The following is a 22,500-nucleotide window of genomic DNA, read 5'->3' as shown; positions in this document are numbered from 1 at the left end:
TGCAGTGTAACCAAAAGCGGGTATCTTATAGTCGTGATTCATATCGAGCCCTTCTGGGTATTAGTGCACGTCTACGATGAGTCTACGATTTAAAAAAAAATTTACCATAATTTTTTCCCATTTTTTAATGCATTTTTTTTGCTATTATATAAGGGAAGTAACTCTCTAAAAATGTATTATTAAATCTCAGAACGTAAAAAGCTACAGTAACACCCCCCTTTGTGGTTAACCATATTGAGATGGCTATTATACTTTACATCTCTAAAAATGCTTATATAGTTATTTCCCTTACAAACCCGAGCAACGCCGGGCGATACTGCTAGTATATACATATATTTAGAATTAATATAAACAGCAGGTTGTAATGTTTCACCAAAAGAGAGAATGATAATTGTCACTAAATGTGACTGGGCTGTTCAGAAACACCTACATTGCTAGAAATAGAAGCTAAGAGGCTCTAAGGCTGTAGTTAACATAGGAGTGAAAACATTTATGCGAACAGGGACATGAATCATCCCAAAAATGCTGATCGAGAATTCATAAGATTCCAAGTTTCGGATGCTGAGGTGGAAACCCACGTCGGTATCTCTTCAGTTACCATGCCATCGAAAGAATGCTGGAGCATTTCCTAAACCAGGCTGGGTGTTGTGTTCATGAGAAAAACACTTAATTTCATATTGCTCCTCTCCATTCAGCTGCAGATCGGTGATTCTGCGATGGAATCACCTTCCAATCAAAGGGGATGTTGGGCCTGCTCACCTAGCCAGTGGGAGGGCATCAGTCGAAATTCACCCCAGTATTTTTTTTTTTATTAAAGCCTAGTATTTATTCTATCAGTATCTTTTGCTGAACCTCTAAGTTATAGAGACATAAACAAATCATCATTCTTTGTCAAACGGTGGTAAGGGACAAACACACACACACACACACATGTGCAACCATTAATCCAGATACATCTGTCTTCTCTCCATCTGTTTTCCTCTCCTCGTTCCTTCCTGCAGAAGAGCATACGCTTGAAATATCAAAGACTCATCCATTTTTACCAAGCACCAAACTAATATGCTTTGTTTGTTGTACCTTACCTGTCTGTCTTTTGTACAGTTTTCAACACAGATGTGTGTGTGTGTACATACAATGGTTTCCTTCAGTTTCTAACTACCAAATCCATCCACAAGGCCTAAAGTGACTGGAAAGCAAATCCGTACCACAGAGCAATACCTGCTGCACTTGTACACATCATTTAATAAACACGAGATTTTTATGTGAGCTACTTTAAGTTTCATGTTACAACAGCACAATCACCTGACAAGCTTACATAGTATGCCACGCTATACACACTCGTCCGACGACTTACTGTACTATCTGATCATCAGACTTACAATAGCTCACATACAAGTGTTGTGTTTATTAACAGATATTTATCTCTTGCTTAATGCACTGGAAAAGGACATTATATATTTTCAATTACAAGTGTAAAAAAAAACAAAAAACAATCAATATTAGGATTATTATCATCTTTATTTATTAATGAGATTTTTTTTAACAATTGTTAAATGAATCAATTCATACATATATTGTTTTGTTGTTGTCAGTTTTGCTGTTGCTGCTATTATTATTATTATTATTATTATTATCATTATTGATATCGTTGTAGCTGTTCCTCAACTAATGCAAATATCTCGATGCTGTTAGGTAATTAATTCTCTATGGGACCACCAATGTCATTAATTACTGCCAGTTCTTCAACAGACCACCACCAACACCACCACCACCACCATCACAATTAGAACCCTCCACACACACCACACCTGCACATACATAATCAGACACACCCTATCTCGCATTTCCCACCAGCACAAGAATCCACACACACACACCCTACTTCTCACCTACACCACCACCAACATAATAAACTGAACTGTGTCTCTTCGTTCAAGGTATTAAACTAATTACTATTGTAGTGTCTAATTAGTAACCATTCATACATATATATAATATACATACAAATATATATATATGTATTTATGTGTGTGTATGCATGTATATATATGTGTGTGTGTGTATCTATCTATCTATCTATATATATATATATATATATATATATATACTCTTTCACTTGTTTCAGTCATTTGGCTGTGGCCATGCTGGAGCACCGCCTTTAGTCAAGCAAATTGACTCCAGGACTTATTCTTTGTAAGCCTAGTACTTATTCTATCGGTCTCTTTTGCCGAACCGCTAAGTTACAGGGACGTAAACACACCAGCATCGGTTGTCAAGCGATGTTGGGGGTAACAAACACAGACACACAAACACACACACACACACACATATATACGTATATACGACGGGCTTCTTTCAGTTTCCATCTACCAAATCCACTCACGAGGCTTTGGTCGGCTTGAGGCTATAACAGAAGACACTTGCCCAAGGTGCCACACAGTGGGACTGAACCCGGAACCATGTGGTTGGTAAACAAGCTACTTACCACACAGCCACCCCTACGCCTATATATATGTATGTATGTATGCATATATGTATGTGTGTGTGTGTGTATATATATTATATAGTTTGAGGAAACCACATCTCACGTAGGAAGTAGTAGAACAGTCCTCATAATGAACACCTGGAGGACCGCAAAACACCTGTAGCTGATTGGACTTTGCTGGAGGCACCCAAAGCCCAAGGAGTGGTGGCAATGGTGGTGACGGTGGTAAACAGGGCAGTGGATGGAGTGAACAGTCCATGCACATGTTCAATCTATGTGTTGGGCTTCCATACAGTTTCTATTCACCCAGTGTGTTTTACTCAATATTATTGTTCCTGTTGTTGCTGTTCAGCAATTAGGGAGAGGATGTGGGAAGGGGGCTGACCGAAATTTGGGAAAAAAAAAAGAAAAAAATCTAAACCACTGTTAAAATGAAAGAATGATGTGATGATGGTGGTGGTGGTGGCGGTGGTGGTGTCAGTGGTGGTGGTCTTTGTAGTAGTGGGTAGTATTTATTGTTGCTGTTGTCAGTGATGATGATGTTGTCGATGATGTCGGTGACGAGGATGTGACGATGAAGAGGGGGAAAAAAGAAGGGGTTCATGGTTACGCTTTTTTTTTTTTTTTTTTTAAATACAAAGTTACACAAAATAAATGGGTTTCTTCACGTTAATTCCATATTCTGCAAGGGCCGGCACGAGGTCATCCATGGACAAGGCATAACGTTTATCCTGGAAAACATTGGGAAAAAAAAAAGAGAAAAAAAAAACTCATAAAATATAAATAAAAACCTTATCTCAGTTTCAAGATACAACAAAAACGAATAATTTACCTGATAATCACATCATCATCATCGTTTAATGTCCGTTTTCCATGCTGGCATGGGTTGGATGGTTTGACTGAGGACTGGCAGTACTGGCATTGACCAGGCTCAAATGGTGCTTTTTATATGCCCCAGCATGGGAGCCAATCAGGCGGCACTGGCAACAACCCATGCTCAAATGGTGCTTTTTATGTCCCATTGGCATGGGAGCCAGTCAGGCGGCACTGGCAATGACCCACACTCGAATGGTGCTTTTTACATGTCACCAGCACGGGAGCAAGTCAGGCGACACTGGCAATGACCCACACTCGAATGGTGCTTTTTATGTGCCACCGGCATGGGAGCCAGTCAGGCGGCACTGGCAACAGCCACGCTCAAATGGTGCTGTTTACCCAGCCAAATATCACTCCACATCTGACTACCCCTACTAAAATGTTCATGTTTAAATCAAAATGTCAATTAAAAATACTAATGAGTGTTCTGTTAATTAACACCAGCACAGGTATAGCTGTGTGGTAAGAAGTTTGCTATCCAACCACATGGTTCCAGGTTCAATCCTACTACATGATACCTTGAGCAGGTCTCTTCTACTATAACCTCAGTATATAATGCAGACAACGCACTACTTCCAAAGGATTGAGTCCTTTACTTTAATATATGTAAGCCATGCTCTTACAAACGACAAACAGACAGGATTTACCTTTCCTTGTTTCTTTGAACTCTGACCTGAAGCTCTCATTTTGCAGTGCTGGAGGGCATCGTTGACAACATCGGACACAAATTTTTGGGCTGCTACAGAAATCAGACGAACACTGAAAAAGATAAGAAACATTCTGTAATGACCTTTCAATATATTATGCACACATACACATATTAATGCATGTGTGTATGTATGTACGCACACACACACACACACACACACACTACTATATATTGGGTTGGCAACTAAGTTCCCGCCGTTTTTTTTTTTTTTATTTAAATTTTTTAAAAGGTTTAGTAAAAAATAACAACTAATTAATCAATAATGTATTCACTCTTGTTGTTTACAACTTCTTCCCAACGTTCAACAAGATTTGTAATACCTCGTTGGTAGAAATCACCCGATTTTGATTTGAAAAATTGATCCAACCAAGCTCTCAATTCTGCATCAGTATTGAATGAAACTCCGCGCATAGCATTTGAAAGAGATCAGAAGAGGTGGAAATCCGTTGGTGCCAAATCAGGAGAGTATGGCGGGTGTGGCAGCACTTCCCAGCCATGTGCTTAAATGGTTTCCTTGGTCATATTGGCGATATGAGGGTGGGCGTTAGCAGAAGAACTCCATGCTGCCGATTAGGTCTTTTTTCTTGAATAGCTGTGTTGAGACGTTCCATCTGTTGAACATAGAGAACCGCGTTGACCATTTGGTTCCGTTCAAGCAATTCATAATGGACAATCCATTCCCAGTCCCACCATATGCACAACATCATTTTATGCAAAGATCTTGTTTCATGCGTGGCGTCGCTTGTTTACCGGGGTTAAGCCATTTCTTACACTGCTTCATATTGATGTACAGGCACCATTTTTTGTCGCCAGTAATGATTCACACCAACATCGGTTGTCAAGAGAGAGTGGGGGGGACCACATATATATATACATACATACACAAGCTTCTTTCAGTTTCCGTCTACCAAATCCATTCAGAAGGCTTTGGACGGCCCGAGGCTATAGTAGAGGACAGTTGCCCAAGGTGCCACGCAGTGGGACTGTACCTGGAACCATGTGGTTAGTAAGCAAACTACTTACCACACAGCCACTCCTACGCTGGCAATAAACACTGAAAACGTACAGAAAACAGATTCCATCACATGCAGGGGAAGCAACTAGAAGTAGTTGATAGCTTCTGCTACCTAGGCAACCAAGTCTGTAGTGGGGGTGGTTGCTCTGAGAGTGTAGCGACTAGAGTAAGAATAGCCTGGGCAAAGTTCAGGGAGCTCCTACCTCTGCTGGTAACTAAGGGTCTCTCGCTCAGAGTGAAATGTAGACTGTATGATGTATACGAACTTCCATGCTACACGGCAGTGAAACGTTGGCCATGAATGCTGAGGACATGCGTAGGCTTGAAAGAAATGAGGCTAGTGTGCTCTGCTGGATGTGTAATGTCAATGTGCATACACGACAGAGTGTAAATGCCCTGAGAGAAAAGTTGGGCATAAGAAGCATCAAATGCACTGGTATGGCCATGAATGAAGACAGCCGTGTGAGGAAGTGCCACTCCCTAACTGTAGAAGGTACCTGTGGAAGCGGTAGACCCAGGAAGACATGGGATGAGGTGGTGAAGCATGACCTTCAAACACTGGGCCACACAGAGGCAATGACAGGAGACCATTACCTCTGGTACCGCTGGAGATATACTGTGATTGAGAAGACCTGATAACTAAAGTGAGATCGCAGCCATGCATATTAAGAATACTGTTAAGAATACTCCTGATGCATCGGGTGATATGATATGCTTGAGAAGACCTGTTAAATCAAGTAAAACCAATATTGTAGCTGGGGCCGATGCCGCCTGACCGGCTCCCGTGCCAATGGCACACAAAAAGCATCAACTGAATGTGGTCGATGCCAGTTCCACCTTACTGGCCGCTGTGCTGGTGGCATGTAAAAAGTACTCACTACACTCTTGGAGTGGTTGGCGTTAGGAAGGGCATCCAGCTGTAGAAACTTGCCAGACCAGATTGGAGCCTGGTGCAGCTGCTGGCTCTCCAGACCTCAGTCAAACCATCCAACCCATGCCAGCATGGAAAACGGACGTTAATCGATGATGATATGATGATATATATATATATATATATATAAGATAAAATTAAAAGAATGGATTTGTATTTTTACTAAATGACGTATCTTTTGTTACTTCTAGAACTGGAATTGTGAAGTACTTGTCATCTTTTCAAAATTGTTCCAATGTTGTTATGGAAGAAAGGAATATTATCAATTGATTAATTAACTAATTAATATATGAATGTTCTCTCATAGTATTCTACTAGTCAATTAGATGCTAGAAGCTACTGAACTAATGACCAAAATCAATGTGAGTGGGTGTATATATTATCATCATCATCATCGTTTAACGTCCGTTCTCCATGCTAGCATGGGTTGGACGGTTCGACCGGGGATCTGGGAAGCCAGAAGGCTGCACCAGGCTCCGGTCTTATCTGGCAATGTTTCTACAGCTGGATGCCCTTCCTAACGCCAACCAATAAATAAATATATATATTTATTTATTTAAAGAACACAATACATATCTGTTTTTTTCAGTTCATTCTATGTGGTTTATGCCTGAAGAATACATTTGAGATACTTCTCAATATATGAAACTGTTAATAACACTTAAAGACATGTATTACGTCCTTTAAATAAATAATATGTATCTCTCACCAGGTGGAGTACTTTTATAATTGAATCACGGAGCAGCACATTATACATATATATCAGTGCATGTGTGTCTATGTATGTGTTTGTTGCCACCACCACCTGACAACTGAGTTGGTTTATTCACATCCCTGTAACCTCAGTGGTATGGTAAAAAGCGTCCAATAGAACAAGTGCCAGGTTTTTGAAAAAATAAAGTACTAGAGTCAATTCATTCAACTAAAACCCTTCCAGGTGTTGCTCCACCATGGCCACAATGCAATGTCTGGAACAAGTAAAAGATGAAGGATGAACACAAGAAGAGTTCTGCATGAGCTACTTCAAGTTTCATAGGGGAAGAGTGCAGTAATTGGGTGCCTCATCCAACCTGAAATGGCCCACTCCACCTCATCATAACACCTCTCCTTTCAACATCGTAACAACATAACTTTGTGTGATCCTAAGTCTACCTGCCATGTTGCTGACCACTTTACAATTTACTTCTATCAATTCTTACTTTTTCATTATCTTTTTAATTTTTTTATTAGCAGCATTTAAATGTCAACTCTTTAATGTTTTGTACAGAGGTGAAACAGGCTGACATTTGATAGACTGCATCAGAGAGCACTTGAATCCCCAGTGTTCCTTAAACTCACGACTCACAAGCCCGCCTCCCCAGGACCACTCCCACTAACATCTGTCTGCTTTCAGATTACTCCAACACCACCGTCTCTCTTCCTCTCCGTCAACAAAAATTTATTTTCACATTGACACATCCTCTCCCTTGGGCATCAACAACCATTTGCATTTCTTTTAATTCTCTTTTTCCCCAACAAGTGCAAACACTCCCACAGACATCCAGACATCCAGCACACAATTTGACACAGCAAAGAGTGTCAACAAGTAAACATTCAAACATCATCATTAGTGGCTGTGTGGTAAGTAGCTTGCTTACCAACCACATGGTTCCAGGTTCATTCCCACTGCATGGCACCTTGGGCAAGTGTCTTCTACTATAGCCTTGGGCCGACCAAAGCCTTGTGAATGGATTTGGTAGACAGAAACTGAAAGAAGCCCGTCGTGTATATGTATGTGTATGTATATATATATATATGTATGTGTGTATATATAATATATATATATATATATATATATATATATGTTTGTGTGTCTGTGTTTGTCCTGCCAAACATCGCTTGACAACCGATGCTGGTGTGTTTATGTCACCATGACTTAGCGGTTCGGCAAAAGAGACCGATAGAATAAGTACTAGCTTACAAAGAATAAGACCTGGGGTCGATTTGCTCGACCAAAGGTGGTGCTCCAGCATGGCCACAGTCAAATGACTGAAACAAGTAACAGAGTGAAAAGAGTATTATCTATCCAAATCTTGCTGCATTTCACATGAAACTGTTGGTCTTCTGAAGTTGCCTTGCTGTGTAAGTCAACCAACTTTTTTGGGTTGTAAATTTTGGTCTAAAAAATTCAACTTGCATGCCAGAAATTATGATACCCACATTAAATAACACACACACACACACACACACACACAACCTTTACTGTGGCTTACTGTTTTGTCTTTTTTTTTTTTAAATATGATCAACATTTTGCCCATCACCTATCTTCACTCAGATACCATATACCTGTGTACCAACTGCCTTCATCTGGCAACCATCTATTTCCACTCTCCTATATTCAATAAACAACACACCTACCCAGTAATCATCTCCACTCTCCAGAAACCACATACCTAACCATCCACTAACCATTGCCACTATCCAATAACTACATACCTAACCACTCACTCACTTCCTTCCTTCATTCTTACCAGGGCTCCTACATAGCAACACACGGAATGCTTGCAATTTTCTCTCTACTCTGTCTTGATCAAGAGCCTGAGTTAAAACATTAATCATTTTTTTTTTCCCTTTCCTAAAAGCAATTGCCTTACATTTAGATTTATTTTTAATTAATTTTAATAGCTACCACATTTCCTTTGGATCACTTGTAGCTAACATACCTACCTACACTAGATTCCTCCAACACTTAATTTAATACCACCACCACCACCACCACCATCATTACTACTACAAATTCATTTTATCCATAGTAAGATGATGATGATCATCATCATCATTTAACGTCCGCCTTCCATGCTAGCATGGGTTGGACGGTTCAACTGGGGTCTGGGGAGCCCGAAGGCTGCACCAGGCCAGTCAGATCTGGCAGTGTTTCTACAGCTGGATGCCCTTCCTAACGCCAACCACTCCGAGAGTATAGTGGGTGATTTTATGTGCCACCGACACAGGTGCCAGACGAGGCTGGCGAACGGCCACGCTCGGATGGTGTTTTTATGTGCACCGACACAGGTGCCAGACGAGGCTGGCAGACGGCCACGCTCGGATGGTGTTTTTTAAGCGCCACCGACACAGGTGCCAGATGAGACTGGCGAATGGCCACGATCGGATGGTGTTTGTTACGTGCCCACAGCACGGAGGCTGGTAAAAACCAAAAAAAAAAAAAGAACAAGAGAGAGGGACAGAAAGAGAGATCAGAACTCAAAAGTGAGGTGAAGAATGGACAAATACAGCAGGACAATTAGGTGTGACAACCAACAGGGTGACATTTAGCATAACATCTTACTGTATGTGACAGTATGACATCATAGGCGCAGGCGTGGCTGTGTGGTAAGTAGCTTACTAACCAACTACATGGTTCTGGGTTCAGTCCCACTGTGTGGTATCTTGGGCAAGTGTCTTCTGCTATAGCCTTGTGAGTGGATTTGGTAGACGGAAACTGAAAGAAGCCTGTCGTATATATGTATATATATAATATATATATATATATATATATATATATATATATATATATGTATGTATGTGTGTGTATATATTTGTGTGTCTGTGTTTGTCCCTCTAGCATTGCTTGACAAGCGGTGCTGGTGTGTTTACGTCCCCGGTTCGGCAAAAGAGACTGATAGAATAAGTACTGGGCTTACAAAGAATAAGTCCCGGGGTCAATTTGCTCGACTAAAGGCAGTGCTCCAGCATGGCTGCAGTCAAATGACAGAAACAAGAGTAAAAGAGTATACTCTGTGTGACATTGTGTTATTCTACTCTGGCTCTGGGCTGACCAAAATCTTGAGAGTAGTTTTGGAAGATTGAAACTGAAAGAAGCCTGGTGTGTTCATGTGTGAGTGTGTGTGTGAGCATACGTATGTGTATGTGTGTTTCTATCTCCTTATCTTGACATTGCAGGGTTGTGAAACAAGTATCACCACAACACAAGGTATTCATTCATTTCCAGTCATTCAAGAAAACGTGCCTGTCCACAGGGGAACGTCACCTTACTTGAAAAACAGACAAGGGTTGGCAACAGGAAGGACACACCTGGCCAAAGAAATTCTGTTTCAATGATTTCTGCCTGACCTATGCAAGGATAGAAAAGCAGGTGTTTAAACAATGATGAATGAACAGGATACTCATGACTGAAATGACCTTTGATTAAGGACCTTTGATTAAGGCCCATATGTGCTGGGGTGGGGATGAAAAACAAAGGCAAACAACAATAGGGATCTACGATATCAAGTTCCAGTCTCTACTGGCAACGTTGCTGTATTTAGCCATTTTATCAGCCCAAGAAGGAGCCTCTATATGGACATTCAACCTGCTAGAAATAGCAGCCAAATCTCACACAACTCACACATTACTGTCTTAACCCTTTCGTTACTGTATTTATTTTGAGATGCTCTGTGTTTCTTTCAATTACTTTAAATATAACAAAGAATTTAGTAAAATAACTTAGTTATCATTCAGCTAGAGTTAGGGACATAAATTGTGACTAAGGTTTGGTGGGAGATTTTAATTAAAAACTTTTGAAAACAAGACATTTGTACTCAGAGCTAGAGATGGTTTCAGCCGGGTTGGTAACAAAAGGGTTAAAGGACTCAATTAATAATAGAATTCTGTATATGCTTCACCTGAAAGACAGAAAATAAATGTCAAGGTCGGAGGGTATTTGGGTGAAGGTTTGCTAAATCAGGAAGTAGCATGAGGGAAAACAAAGGGCAGTAGTGGACCCCAAACATGCCAAAGATCAACAAGGAGTTTGGCATTTTGGGTGGGTTGATTCAGTATTTCAATAAGGTCCCTGAGGGTTTTAGTTCAAGAAGAGTCAAGCTGGGCAGACTTAACATTATCACTACCACTATCAATACACTACCTATACCTATTTCTTTACTACCCACAAGGGGCTAAACACAGAGGGGACAAACAAGGACAGACATAGGTATTAAGTCAATTACATCGACCCCAGTGCGTAACTGGTACTTAATTTATCGACCCCAAAAGGATGAAAGGCAAAGTCGACCTCGGCGGAATTTGAACTCACAACGTAACAGCAGACGAAATACCGCTAAGCATTTCGCCCGGCGTGCTAACCTTTCTGCCAGCTCGCCGCCTTATACACTACCTATACCATCGCTATCACCACCACACTGTCGTACCACTACTGCTACTGTCATGACTACCACCTGTACCAATACACCACCACTGCTGCCACCACACAGCCAATAATACAAATGTCCACAATTACTAACACTACAGCAACTACTACTACTACTACTATCACCACAGCAACTACCTCTACCACCACCACTACCCACTTACACTAATTACAACACACAACAACCACCACCACTACAACAACAATCTACTAAGTGAAAAGTCACATACAAGCATACACACACATACATGCAATGACAGGCTGCACACACACACACACACAGAGTTACAAGTCATATGCACACAATTACACGTGAGCACAAACATGCAACCGCACACATGCAATGACTGGTTGCATACAATCACACACTCATTCAGACACACACACACACACAAACAAACACTGACCTTAAAGTTGTTAATGCAAGCTTTTATTAGAGTGAAACAAAAACATTGAGTGTCTATGTACGTACGTGCCGCTCTCTGTGTGTCTTTCCCTCTCCCCTCCTCTCTACATTATCACTCTTTTCTCCCCCCCCCACCCCCGCCAACCGCCGCCGCCTTCATCGTTCATTACCAACAATGGAATATATGATGATTATATCATAATAGTTCCAAGTCATCAGTTAATGAAGTCTCTACTAAAACTAGTACTGCCAACAAGCTGACAGAAATACCAGGCACACAGCATTTATGCGTGTGTGTGTGTGTGTGTGTGTGTGTGTGTGTGTGTGATTATTAGGGGCAGAAGCATTAATACCAAAAGGTAATATTTATCCCCCACTTAAAAATGGTAATGGAAATTGCAGCTGTTGATACCAGTGCCGGTGGTACGTAAGAAAACCATCCGAACGTGGCCGTTGCCAGTGCCGACCCGACTGGCCTCGTGCCGGTGGCACGTAAAAAGCACCATCCGATCGTGGCTGTTGCCAGCCTCGCCTGGCCCCCGTGCCAGTGGCATGTAAAAAGCAGCCACTACACTCACAGAGTTGTTGGCGTTAGGAAGGTCATCCTGCTGTAGAAACACTGCCAGATCAGACTAGGTGCAGCCTTCTGGCTTCCCAGACCCCAGTTGAACCGTCCAACCCATGCTAGCATGGAAAGTGGACACTAAACGATGATGATGATTGTAATATTCTGTGTTTTAACACAACATCCACTTTTAAGTGGGGGTAAATGTGTGTGCGTGCGTGCGTGTGTGTGTATGTATGTACAATATATATGTACCCTTTCTCCACCTTTCACAATACCCCAATCTTAAAATTTTCCCAAGACAACCACAACTTTTAGGACTTCAATTTAAAACTTTTAGTTTTTGATAATCCATATTTAAAATTACCTATTTCATTATTGCCCACATGGGGCTAAACACAGAGGGGACAAACAAGGACAGACATAGGTATTAAGTCGATTACATCGACCCCAGTGCGTAACTGGTACTTAATTTATCGACCCCGAAAGGATGAAAGGCAAAGTCGACCTCAGTGGAATTTGAACTCACAACGTAATGGCAGACGAAATACCGCTAAGCATTTCGCCCGGCGTGCTAACGTTTCTGCCAGCTCGCCGCCTTTTTAAAATTTACCACCACCACCACCTCTACCACAACCATCACCACCACTAATCCTACAACCGTCTCTGCTACCATTCCCAACACCACCACAATGTTAAATAAAGAACCCTTTTTTTTCTTTAAAGCTTAACTCCTATTCCAAACACACAGTCTGATAATGAAACAGAAAGTTCGTTTGAATGTCACAAATCCCTTCGAAATTATTAATTACTTCCAAAGTAAATTAAAAGACGTACAATGTGGGGGGGGAGGTGGGGAGCACAATATATTACCGTTGTTATTGTTAAGAGAAATATGGTAATAAACAGGGGGGGGGGTAAGGTTAGGAGAATGATTTAACAGCAGCAACCATTAAAATAGCTGCCATCTGTTTCTGTTCTGACACAGATGGTACACTAGAATCAATAATTACTGAAGCAGCTTCAATGTGGTAGCTCAGATTGCTAGAAACAGCAACCAGTCTTTTTTCAAACCACATCATCCTTCAACTGTCTTCAGTCATCATCATCATTTTTATGTCCACTTTTCCATACTTGCACGAGTCAGATGCACACACACACACACACAATGGGCTTCTTTCAGTTTCCTTCTATCGATTCCTCACACAAGGATTTGGTCAGTCTGCAAGCTATATAGATGTCCAAGGTTCCATGCAGCGGGACTGAACCTGAAGCCATGCAGTTGGGAAGCAAACTTCTTAGCCACACAGCCATGGCCTGTGCCTGTGAGGACGAAAACACTAAATAGTGTAGTCTTTGGGATTGTCATGGATGGAATGTCTTAGATCATAGGTTTACTAGATCAAGGCAGATGTAAGTGTGCCTCGGACTACATTATCTAATGTTAACCTTCTTTCTTATTGTTTCAGCCCTGGTCAGCTATGACCCAATCAATTTATGATTAAAAGTGTTCTGGACATGACCATCCCATCTTTTATTCAGACATATGCACCTTGGACTACAATAATCTAATGTATCATTGTTTGTCACTGTCTAGTCCTTGGTCAGTACTACTCTAGCATAAAACTACGATCAAAGATGTTCTAGCCATGATCACCCCATCATTTTTTCATAGTGTATCTAGGACTAAATATTCTAAATGTGTCTCCTCTTGTTGCTGCTGTTCTTTAGTTCCAGATCAACCTTTATTGAAGACATTCCAAATACGGCCAACCTATCTTTCATTCAAGTACAGTGTATCTAGGGCTACCCGATGGAAGGTCGCTGCATGCATGCACACAGCTGATTGGAGGTCTCACACACGTACCTGATGGGATGTCACACATATACCCGATGGAAGGTCGCTGCACGTATGCACATCCCCCCCCCACACACACACACAGCTGATGGGAGATCTACCTACCAAATGGATGCTATTCCACCCAGAGTAACAATGTAATTAACAAGTGGAGTTAATGAAAGTCATTAAGTTTAGACTGTTTAATTAATATCTAGTAATAAACCCATTGATTAGTTTAATTAAAGTCAAACAAAGATGTATTTTACTCATTAATTACGACATTATTCTAGAAAGTTTGACCAACTGAAGGTCTTGGAAATTTAGTGTTGTAATTGTTGTTGATATTGATGGTGTTTTTGTTGCTGGTGGTGTTGTTGTTTAGCCCCAGGTCAAACTGGATCCAGTAGGTCTATGATCAAATGCATTCCACCTATGACCATGCTGTCTTTTATTAAGCTAGAATGTATGTGCTTGTATGTGTAATAGGTACAAACATGGTTGTGTGGTTAAGATGCCTGCTTTCTAACCCCATGGTTTGGGGTTCAGTCCTACTGTATGGCACCTTGTGCAAGAGTTGTCTATTATAGCACTGGGTTGGCCAAACATTTATGAATGAATTTGGTTGACAGAAACTGAGAGGAATGTGTCATATATATGTGTGTGTGTATATAAGTATGTGGTCAATGCCAGTGCCCCTTGACTGGCTCCTGTGTCAGTGGCACGTAAAAAGCACCATCCGAACGTGGTCGATGCTAGTTCCCCATGACTGGCTCCCATGCCGGTGGCACATAAAAAGCACCATCTGAATGTAGTCAATGCCAAGTCCACCTGACTGGCTCCCATACTGGTGGCACGTAAAAAGCTGCCGGTGGCACATAAAAAGCACCATCTGAATGTGATCGATACCAGGGCCCCCTGGCTGGCTCCTGTGTCAGTGGCACATTAAAAGAACCCACTACACTCTCAGAGTGGTTGGCGTTAGGAAGGGCATCCAGCTGTAGATTGGGGCCTGGTGCAGCTGCTGGCTTTCCAGACCTCAGTCAAATCGTCAAACCGTCCAACCCATGCCAGCATGGAAAACTGGCGTTAAATGATGATGACAATGATGTGTGTACACTCAACTGTGATGTAATGTTTCTTATAGAAGAAGCAGCTGTAAGATATTGAAGGTGATTACATAATACCTGTTCCTTTGTCATTCATTAGTTAATGTAAAATATCATCATCATCATTTAGCGTCCGTTTTCCATGCTAGCATGGGTTGGACGGTTCAACTGGGGTCTGTGAAGCCGAAAGGCTTCATCAGGCCCAGTCTGATCTGGCAGTGTTTCTACGGCTGGATGCCCTTCCTAACGCCAACCACTCCGTGAGTGTAGTGGGTGCTTTTTACGTGCCACCCGCACAGGTGCCAAACAGAGCTGGCAAACGGCCACGAACGGATGGTGCTTTTATGTGCCACTGGCACGGGGGCCAGGCGAGGCTGGCAATGGACATGAACGGATGATGCTTTTTATGTGCCACCAGGGTGATTCAAAAGTCGCAATACATAGGAAAAATTTATTTTTTTATAAGAAACAGTTAAATAAAAAAAAAACTGTTTCTTATAAAAAAAAATTGTGGAGGCACATGGCTTAGTGGTTAGGGTGTCAGCATCATGATTGTAAGATTGTGGTTTCGATTCCTGGACAGGACGATGCGTTTTGTTCTTGAGCAAAACACTTCATTTCATGTTGCTCCAATCCACTCAGCTGGCAAAAATGAGTAACACTGCAATGGACTGGCGTCCCGTCCAGCTAGGGAACACATATGCCATAGAAACCGGGAAACCGGGCTCATGAGCCTGACTAGGCTTTAAAAGGGCGCATTTATTTTTTACTTTTTAAAAAAAATAAATTGTTCATATGCATGGTGACTTTTGAATCACCCTGTATATATATTTATATTTCATTACTTCACAAAATTAACTGAAACAAAGGCAGAGTTATGTCTACAAAAATATAGTCAGAAAAAAGTTCATTTTGTGTTAATTTATGTTCCAAATGCCTGCTCAATAACAACAAAGTTAATGGAATAAATTCTTCATTATTTTACAATGTCAATTGAGACAAAAGCAGTGCATGTCTGTAGAAAAATGGTTGGAATAGAATTAAATAAAAGATGAGAGAAAAACTATGGGCTACTCACATTCGAGGGTCACAGGCATCAAAGCCGGCTCGATTAAGGTAATAGGCTGTGACGGAGTCTGGGATCTGTGGTGAAAAAGAAAGTCTAACAGATTAGTTAATTTAATTAATTCAGGTAATATCACAACAATTACTCTTTCAGTCTTTTACTTCTTTCAGTCATTTGACTGTGGTCATACTGGGGCATCGCCTTTAGTCGAGTAAATCGACCCCAGGACTTATACTTTGTAAGCCTAATACTTATTCTATTGGTCTCTTTTGCTGAACCGCTAACTTATGGGGACGTAAACACACCAACATCAGTTGTCAAACGATGGTGGAGGGAAAATCACACACACACACACACACACACACACATAGGCTATATAGTAGACGACACTTGCCCAAGGTGCCACACAGTGTGACTGAACCCAGAACCATGTGGTTGGTAAGCAAGCTACTTACCACACAGCCACTCCCACTCCTGAAAGTGTAGAATTTTTATCATTAACTTAGTTAATTAGGACATACAATACTAAATAAGCAGGACCAACGATTTGCTGTCTGGGATTGGCAGGACAGATAGTGTTGGCCACATTCAAGATAGGGGTAATCCCCCCAAATGTGGGATATGGTAACATTTTCGGAGGGCACAGATTACTTCAGAATGGGGTGTGAAAAAGTAACATTAATAAAACTTATAAAGTTTTAATTAGAACCTGTTTTGAATATCATCATGATCATCATCCTTATTGCTTTAATGTCCTCTCTCCATGTCTGCATGGGGCAGACAGGATTGGTTGAGGCATATTTTCTACAGCCAGAGGCCCTTCCTGTTGAAAGCCCTCCCTTGTTTCCAAGCAAGGTAATATTTCCTCATGAGTAGACAGGTTTTCGTGGGAAATTGGAAACGAATGACATTGTGAAAGAGTGTGACAGTGACCCTCGCTTACAACTATCACACAAGGTCATGGCAAAGAGGCACAAACACACACACACACACACACAACAGGCTTCTTTCAGTTTCTATCTACTAAGAAAGGTGAGGATGCCTACAGCAGAAGATACTTGCTCTATGTTCCAGAGTGGGACTGAACCCAAAACCATGTGGTTGGGAAACAAACTTCTTCACCACACAGCCATGTCTGTGCCTCCTTTGAACATATAGATGTTAATATCATCACCATCATCATCATCACAGTTTAATGTCCACCTTCCATGCTGGCATGGATAGGACAGTTTGACAGGGGCTAGCCAGGCAAAAGACTGCACCAGACTTCCGTGTCTGTTTTGGCAGGGTTTTTACAGCTGGATGCCCTTCATAACATCGACTACCCCAAAGAGTGGACTGAGTGCTTTTTACGTGGCACCAACGCAGGACAGGTCAGTTTTGGCAAAGTTTTTACAGCTGGATGCCCTTCCTAACATCGACTACCCAGCAGAGAGGACTGAGTGCTTTTTACGTGGCACCAACGCAGGACAGGTCAGTTTTGGCAAGGTTTTTACAGCTGGATGCCCTTCCTAACATCGACTACCCAGCAGAGAGGACTGAGTGCTTTTTACGTGGCACCAACGCAGGACAGGTCAGTTTTGGCAGGTTTTTACAGCTGGATGCCCTCCTAACATCGACTACCCAGCAGAGAGACTGAGTGCTTTTTACGTGGCACCAACGCAGGACAGTCAGTTTTTGGCAAGGTTTTTACAGCTGGATGCCCTTCCTAACATCGACTACCCAGCAGAGAGACTGAGTGCTTTTTACGTGGCACCAACGCAGGACAGGTCAGTTTTGGCAAGGTTTTTACAGCTGGATGCCCTTCCTAACATCGACTACCCAGCAGAGAGGACTGAGTGCTTTTTACGTGGCACCAACGCAGGACAGGTCAGTTTTGGCAAGGTTTTTACAGCTGGATGCCCTTCCTAACATCGACTACCCAGCAGAGAGGACTGAGTGCTTTTTACGTGGCACCAACGCAGGACAGGTCAGTTTTGGCAAGGTTTTTACAGCTGGATGCCCTTCCTAACATCGACTACCCAGCAGAGAGGACTGAGTGCTTTTTACGTGGCACCAACGCAGGACAGGTCAGTTTTGGCAAGGTTTTTACAGCTGGATGCCCTTCCTAACATCGACTACCCAGCAGAGAGGACTGAGTGCTTTTTACGTGGCACCAACGCAGGACAGGTCAGTTTTGGCAAAGTTTTTACAGCTGGATGCCCTTCCTAACATCGACTACCCAGCAGAGAGGACTGAGTGCTTTTTACGTGGCACCAACGCAGGACAGGTCAGTTTTGGCAAAGTTTTTACAGCTTGATGCCCTTCCTAACATCGACCACCCCAAAGAGTGGACTGAGTGCTTTTTACGTGGCACCAACGCAGGACAGGTCAGTTTTGGCAAGGTTTTTACAGCTGGATGCCCTTCCAAATGTCAACCACTTTACAATGTGGACTGGATGCTTTTTACGTGACACCAGCATTGGTAGGGTCACCAAGTCACTTGCAAGGCAAGGAACAGGAACTGAACCCAGAATCATAAGCTAGAAACACATCTAAGAGTCTGCTAGGGGGAGACACTGAGCAAATGAAGGTGGTTTTTACATCTTTTGCCATAGTAAGAATTTCTTCTCCGTGGTAACTGCAATGAAGTTGCCCTTAGAAGTTAAAATATGTCCAAACATATTTCAACTAACCTAAAGTTCATGTACATTATATATCAAACCCATCTACTCACCCACCACCCCAGATGTAAAATGATAATGAGGATGATATAGTAAACAAATATTTCTGTTGTCAAAATGTTTTTACATATTGTCACATCACGATAAAGGTCTTTTTTGACACACACAGACACACGCCACCCACCCCGACAATATATATATATATATATATATATATATATATACCCACACACACATATAACACACACACACACATATATATACACACACATATATATATATATACACACACACATATATATATATAACCACACACATATATATATACGCACACGTATATATATACACACACATGTATATATATACACACACGTATATATATACAGACACATGTATATATATACACACACATGTATATATATACACACATGTATATATATACACACACATATATATATACACACATACACACATATATATATAGAGAGAGAGATAAGATAGGTAGGCTAACAGGTTGATAGCAAGATAGATAGAGAGATAAGATAGATAGAGAGAGAGAGAGAGAGAGAGAGAAAGGGTGAGAGGATAAACGAAAGTTTGTACTGACTGTTGTTGTGTAGTCTTCTAACTGAAGAATGAAATCACTGAGAGGAACACCAGCAGTCTTTACTTCATGAGGTCCAGTCATTACCTGGCCAGCTGTAGCACCACCGCCACCACCAGCTGTCGCGGCCATAGCTCCGCTGTCTTCCATCACTGAAACAAGAAAAGAGAGGAAAACATTAATAAACAGCAGATGGACGGAAAACAAAAAAAAAGAAGAAAAAAAAGAACAGATCCAAGCATTTGTATTCAAGTCTTACCAGTTAATCCATAAAACCAGGTTTTCAGTTTACAGATTCTATCTCAGAATATTTTAGAGAGAGAAGACTCTATTTTTGTTAAAGGGGTGAAGTTCAGTGCTTTACACCTTTTATTGCAGAGACCCTTAGAAAGGTGGTGCTAGGGGGGAAGTAACTCCCAACACAAGGGTTACTGTTGTAGGAAAAGAGACTGTGACAAGATAATGCATTATCTAACCAGAGACCAAAGATGTATGCATATTTATGGGGTACTTGTGCATACATACACACATGCACATACATACATACATATACATATATATATATATATATATATATATATATATATAAGGGGAAAGTTTACAAAAATAAACAAAAGACAAAGGTAGGTGGAGTACAAACAAACAAAGGTATTAGTATAGCGCTCAGGAATAGAAAAAGTCTTTTACGTTTCGAGCCTATGCTCTTCGACAGAAAGATACACAGAAAAAAACAAGGAGAGAAAAAAAAAAAATATATATATATATATATACACACACACACACACACACATACAGAGGTTGGACAAAATAACGGAAACACCTAGCATGTTTATTTTTATGCGTTTTGATTTATTATTAGTGTTGCTTAATGTTTTGCTAAAATAGCTGCTTTTTTTTTTTTTTTTTTAGATATCATCAGAAAAATGTAATTAAACTTAATTAAAATGACAGATCAATCAGACAGTCAAAGAGGTCAAATTATTGGTGCTCGTATGGCAGGTGCTAGCATAACGAAAACAGCCGAAATGATTTTCATCTCTGACTCCAATTTCACAGCATCAACTACACCATCACAATGTGCTCCCAATTTTGTGTCAATTGCACCATCCTTCTCCACCTTGACCCAAACTGCTTGATCACATTGTCTTCTCATCACCATGGAGATCTTCCAAGTGGCCCTTTCTGATCTCTTGGGTACCACTCGGCAACTGCATGGGTCCACCTGTTGTCTGTAACAGGTGTTCCTCTGTCCGGTCCAGAAGAACTTGTGCTTTTGGTACTCTGTGATCACATCGTTCACTCCAATCCATTCTAGAATTATCTTTCAAATATGCTCTCTCTTAACAATATTCCTAGCACAGATTTTTCCCTGGCCCTTCTTGTCAAAGCCAGTTGGTGCTCCTTTTTGTAGTAGCCCATGTCTCATTTGGATATACATTGTGTTTTTAAACACAGCACTTAAAAAAAAAAAAGAGATATTATCTCCAGACACGTACTGCATTAAATTTGCTTTTCAATGACATATTTGCATCAAGTGTGTTAGATTGAAGTCACCTTCCCTGCTGGGTTGGTGTGTTTCCTGTAGAAATACTAGAGCAATCCAAACACGGAAGATTTGGACTAGAATCCAAACAACTGAAAAAAGCCACCAAGGAAATAGGAACAGCAGTGAAAATAGTTCAAACTGGCCATGGCTGGCAAAAGATTGCAGGTGAAACCCTTAAGTTGGTGAAGCCTAGAGGCTAAGGCGACAAAGTACTTGTGACCCTGAGATACCTGCTGATGATGCAGAATTGCAATCAATTCAGAAGAGCTTGCAATACCTCTGAGTACCACCAACAATTTCTATGCAGGGGTAGGGAACAGCTCCAATGTTTATTTTATATATATATATATATAAATGAATGTATGTATGCCATACACACAAGCATGCATACGTCCTCCCAGCAATATAAACGATAAAAAAAAATTTTAATATAAAGAAAAAGTAACCAAGTTCAGCTATCAGATTTCCTGCCTTCAATTCTATTTTTGATCTCTACAGTAGATGCCAGCACCCACCACCACCACCGCCGCCATCACTCCCAACATCACAGCATCTAGACTTCCTGCTAAGAAGAAGAAGAAGAAGCAGAGGGGGAGAGGAAGTAACTATAGCTACGACACTAATTCTACACTACCACTACGAAATTGTAAGTAATTAGACCATGATGTAAGAGTGTGTTGTTTGTTAAAGTTTTTCAAAGCCATCGTCGGACAGAGATGATGTTGTACAAGAGTAAGCACCAAAACTTCAAGCAAGAACACAGAGGCTGCAGTGAGATATTGCAGAACTTGAACAGAACAATGACAGACAGACAGACAAACTATTCTGGATAACTTCTGAATACAGTCCTACCCAACCTGGCCCCCACAAAATTGTCAAAAACTGACACAGATTGTTCCTATTCTATGGACATTATACACACACATACATATATATATATATATTCTATATCGAATGAAAAAACGGTGTGGACGATTTGTTTTGGAGTCTAACAATACCACGTACGCCTATGAAGATTTACAAACATACTTTCCGAATGAAACTCGGTTTTTTTCTCAAACCTTTTATAATGTGATACAAGTCTTTGGTGTAGCAATTGTACGCGGCTGAAGAAGGCTTTTGATCTATCTATTATATCAATTATGCATTGATGTAAGAATAAGTTGTTCTATAAAGCCCGAAACATATGTACCGCAAAATCCTTTGCGTCCTGTTTTTCATTTATTTCATTTGATATATATATATATATATATATATCGTCTGTCTTCCATATCATTATTGTCCATGTTGGCATGGGTTGTCCAGTCTGACCAGAGCTGGCAAGCCGGGGAGCTGCACCAAACTCCAGTCTGATTTGGCTTGGTTTCTATGGCTGGATGCCCTTCCTAACACCAACCATTTTACTGAGTGTGTTGGATGCTTTCCCATGGCCCTATATACATATATATTATTAGGTGCAGGAACAGCTATGTGGTCAAGAAAATTGCTTCTCAACCACTGGAT

The 22,500-nt window shown here is 41.1% G+C and overlaps 1 protein-coding gene across 2 annotated transcripts in view; it reads right to left on the bottom strand.

The window, feature by feature from the left end:
• Nucleotides 1–3,096: 3,096 nt before the first annotated feature.
• Nucleotides 3,097–22,500, bottom strand: part of LOC115224751 (transcription initiation factor TFIID subunit 10-like) — a 74,590-nt gene continuing 55,186 nt past the window's right edge. Inside the window, exons 2-5 of one of the 2 annotated variants that reach the window (XM_036513683.1) lie at nucleotides 19,455–19,605; nucleotides 16,197–16,261; nucleotides 4,009–4,120; nucleotides 3,097–3,216 (exon numbers count right to left, since the gene is read on the bottom strand). In XM_036513683.1, the coding sequence (XP_036369576.1) occupies nucleotides 3,127–3,216; nucleotides 4,009–4,120; nucleotides 16,197–16,261; nucleotides 19,455–19,601 (414 nt within the window). In that variant the 5' untranslated portion in view covers nucleotides 19,602–19,605 and the 3' untranslated portion in view covers nucleotides 3,097–3,126. The remainder of the gene's footprint in view (nucleotides 3,217–4,008; nucleotides 4,121–16,196; nucleotides 16,262–19,454; nucleotides 19,606–22,500) is intronic. The other variant, XM_036513682.1, reaches the window with a different exon arrangement.

The sequence above is a fragment of the Octopus sinensis genome, linkage group LG26, assembly GCF_006345805.1.
Source record: "Octopus sinensis linkage group LG26, ASM634580v1, whole genome shotgun sequence".
In the NCBI taxonomy this organism is placed as follows: domain Eukaryota; kingdom Metazoa; phylum Mollusca; class Cephalopoda; order Octopoda; family Octopodidae; genus Octopus; species Octopus sinensis.
Note: the sequence above shows the minus strand (reverse complement) of the source record. Positions and strands in the feature narration are given on the sequence as shown.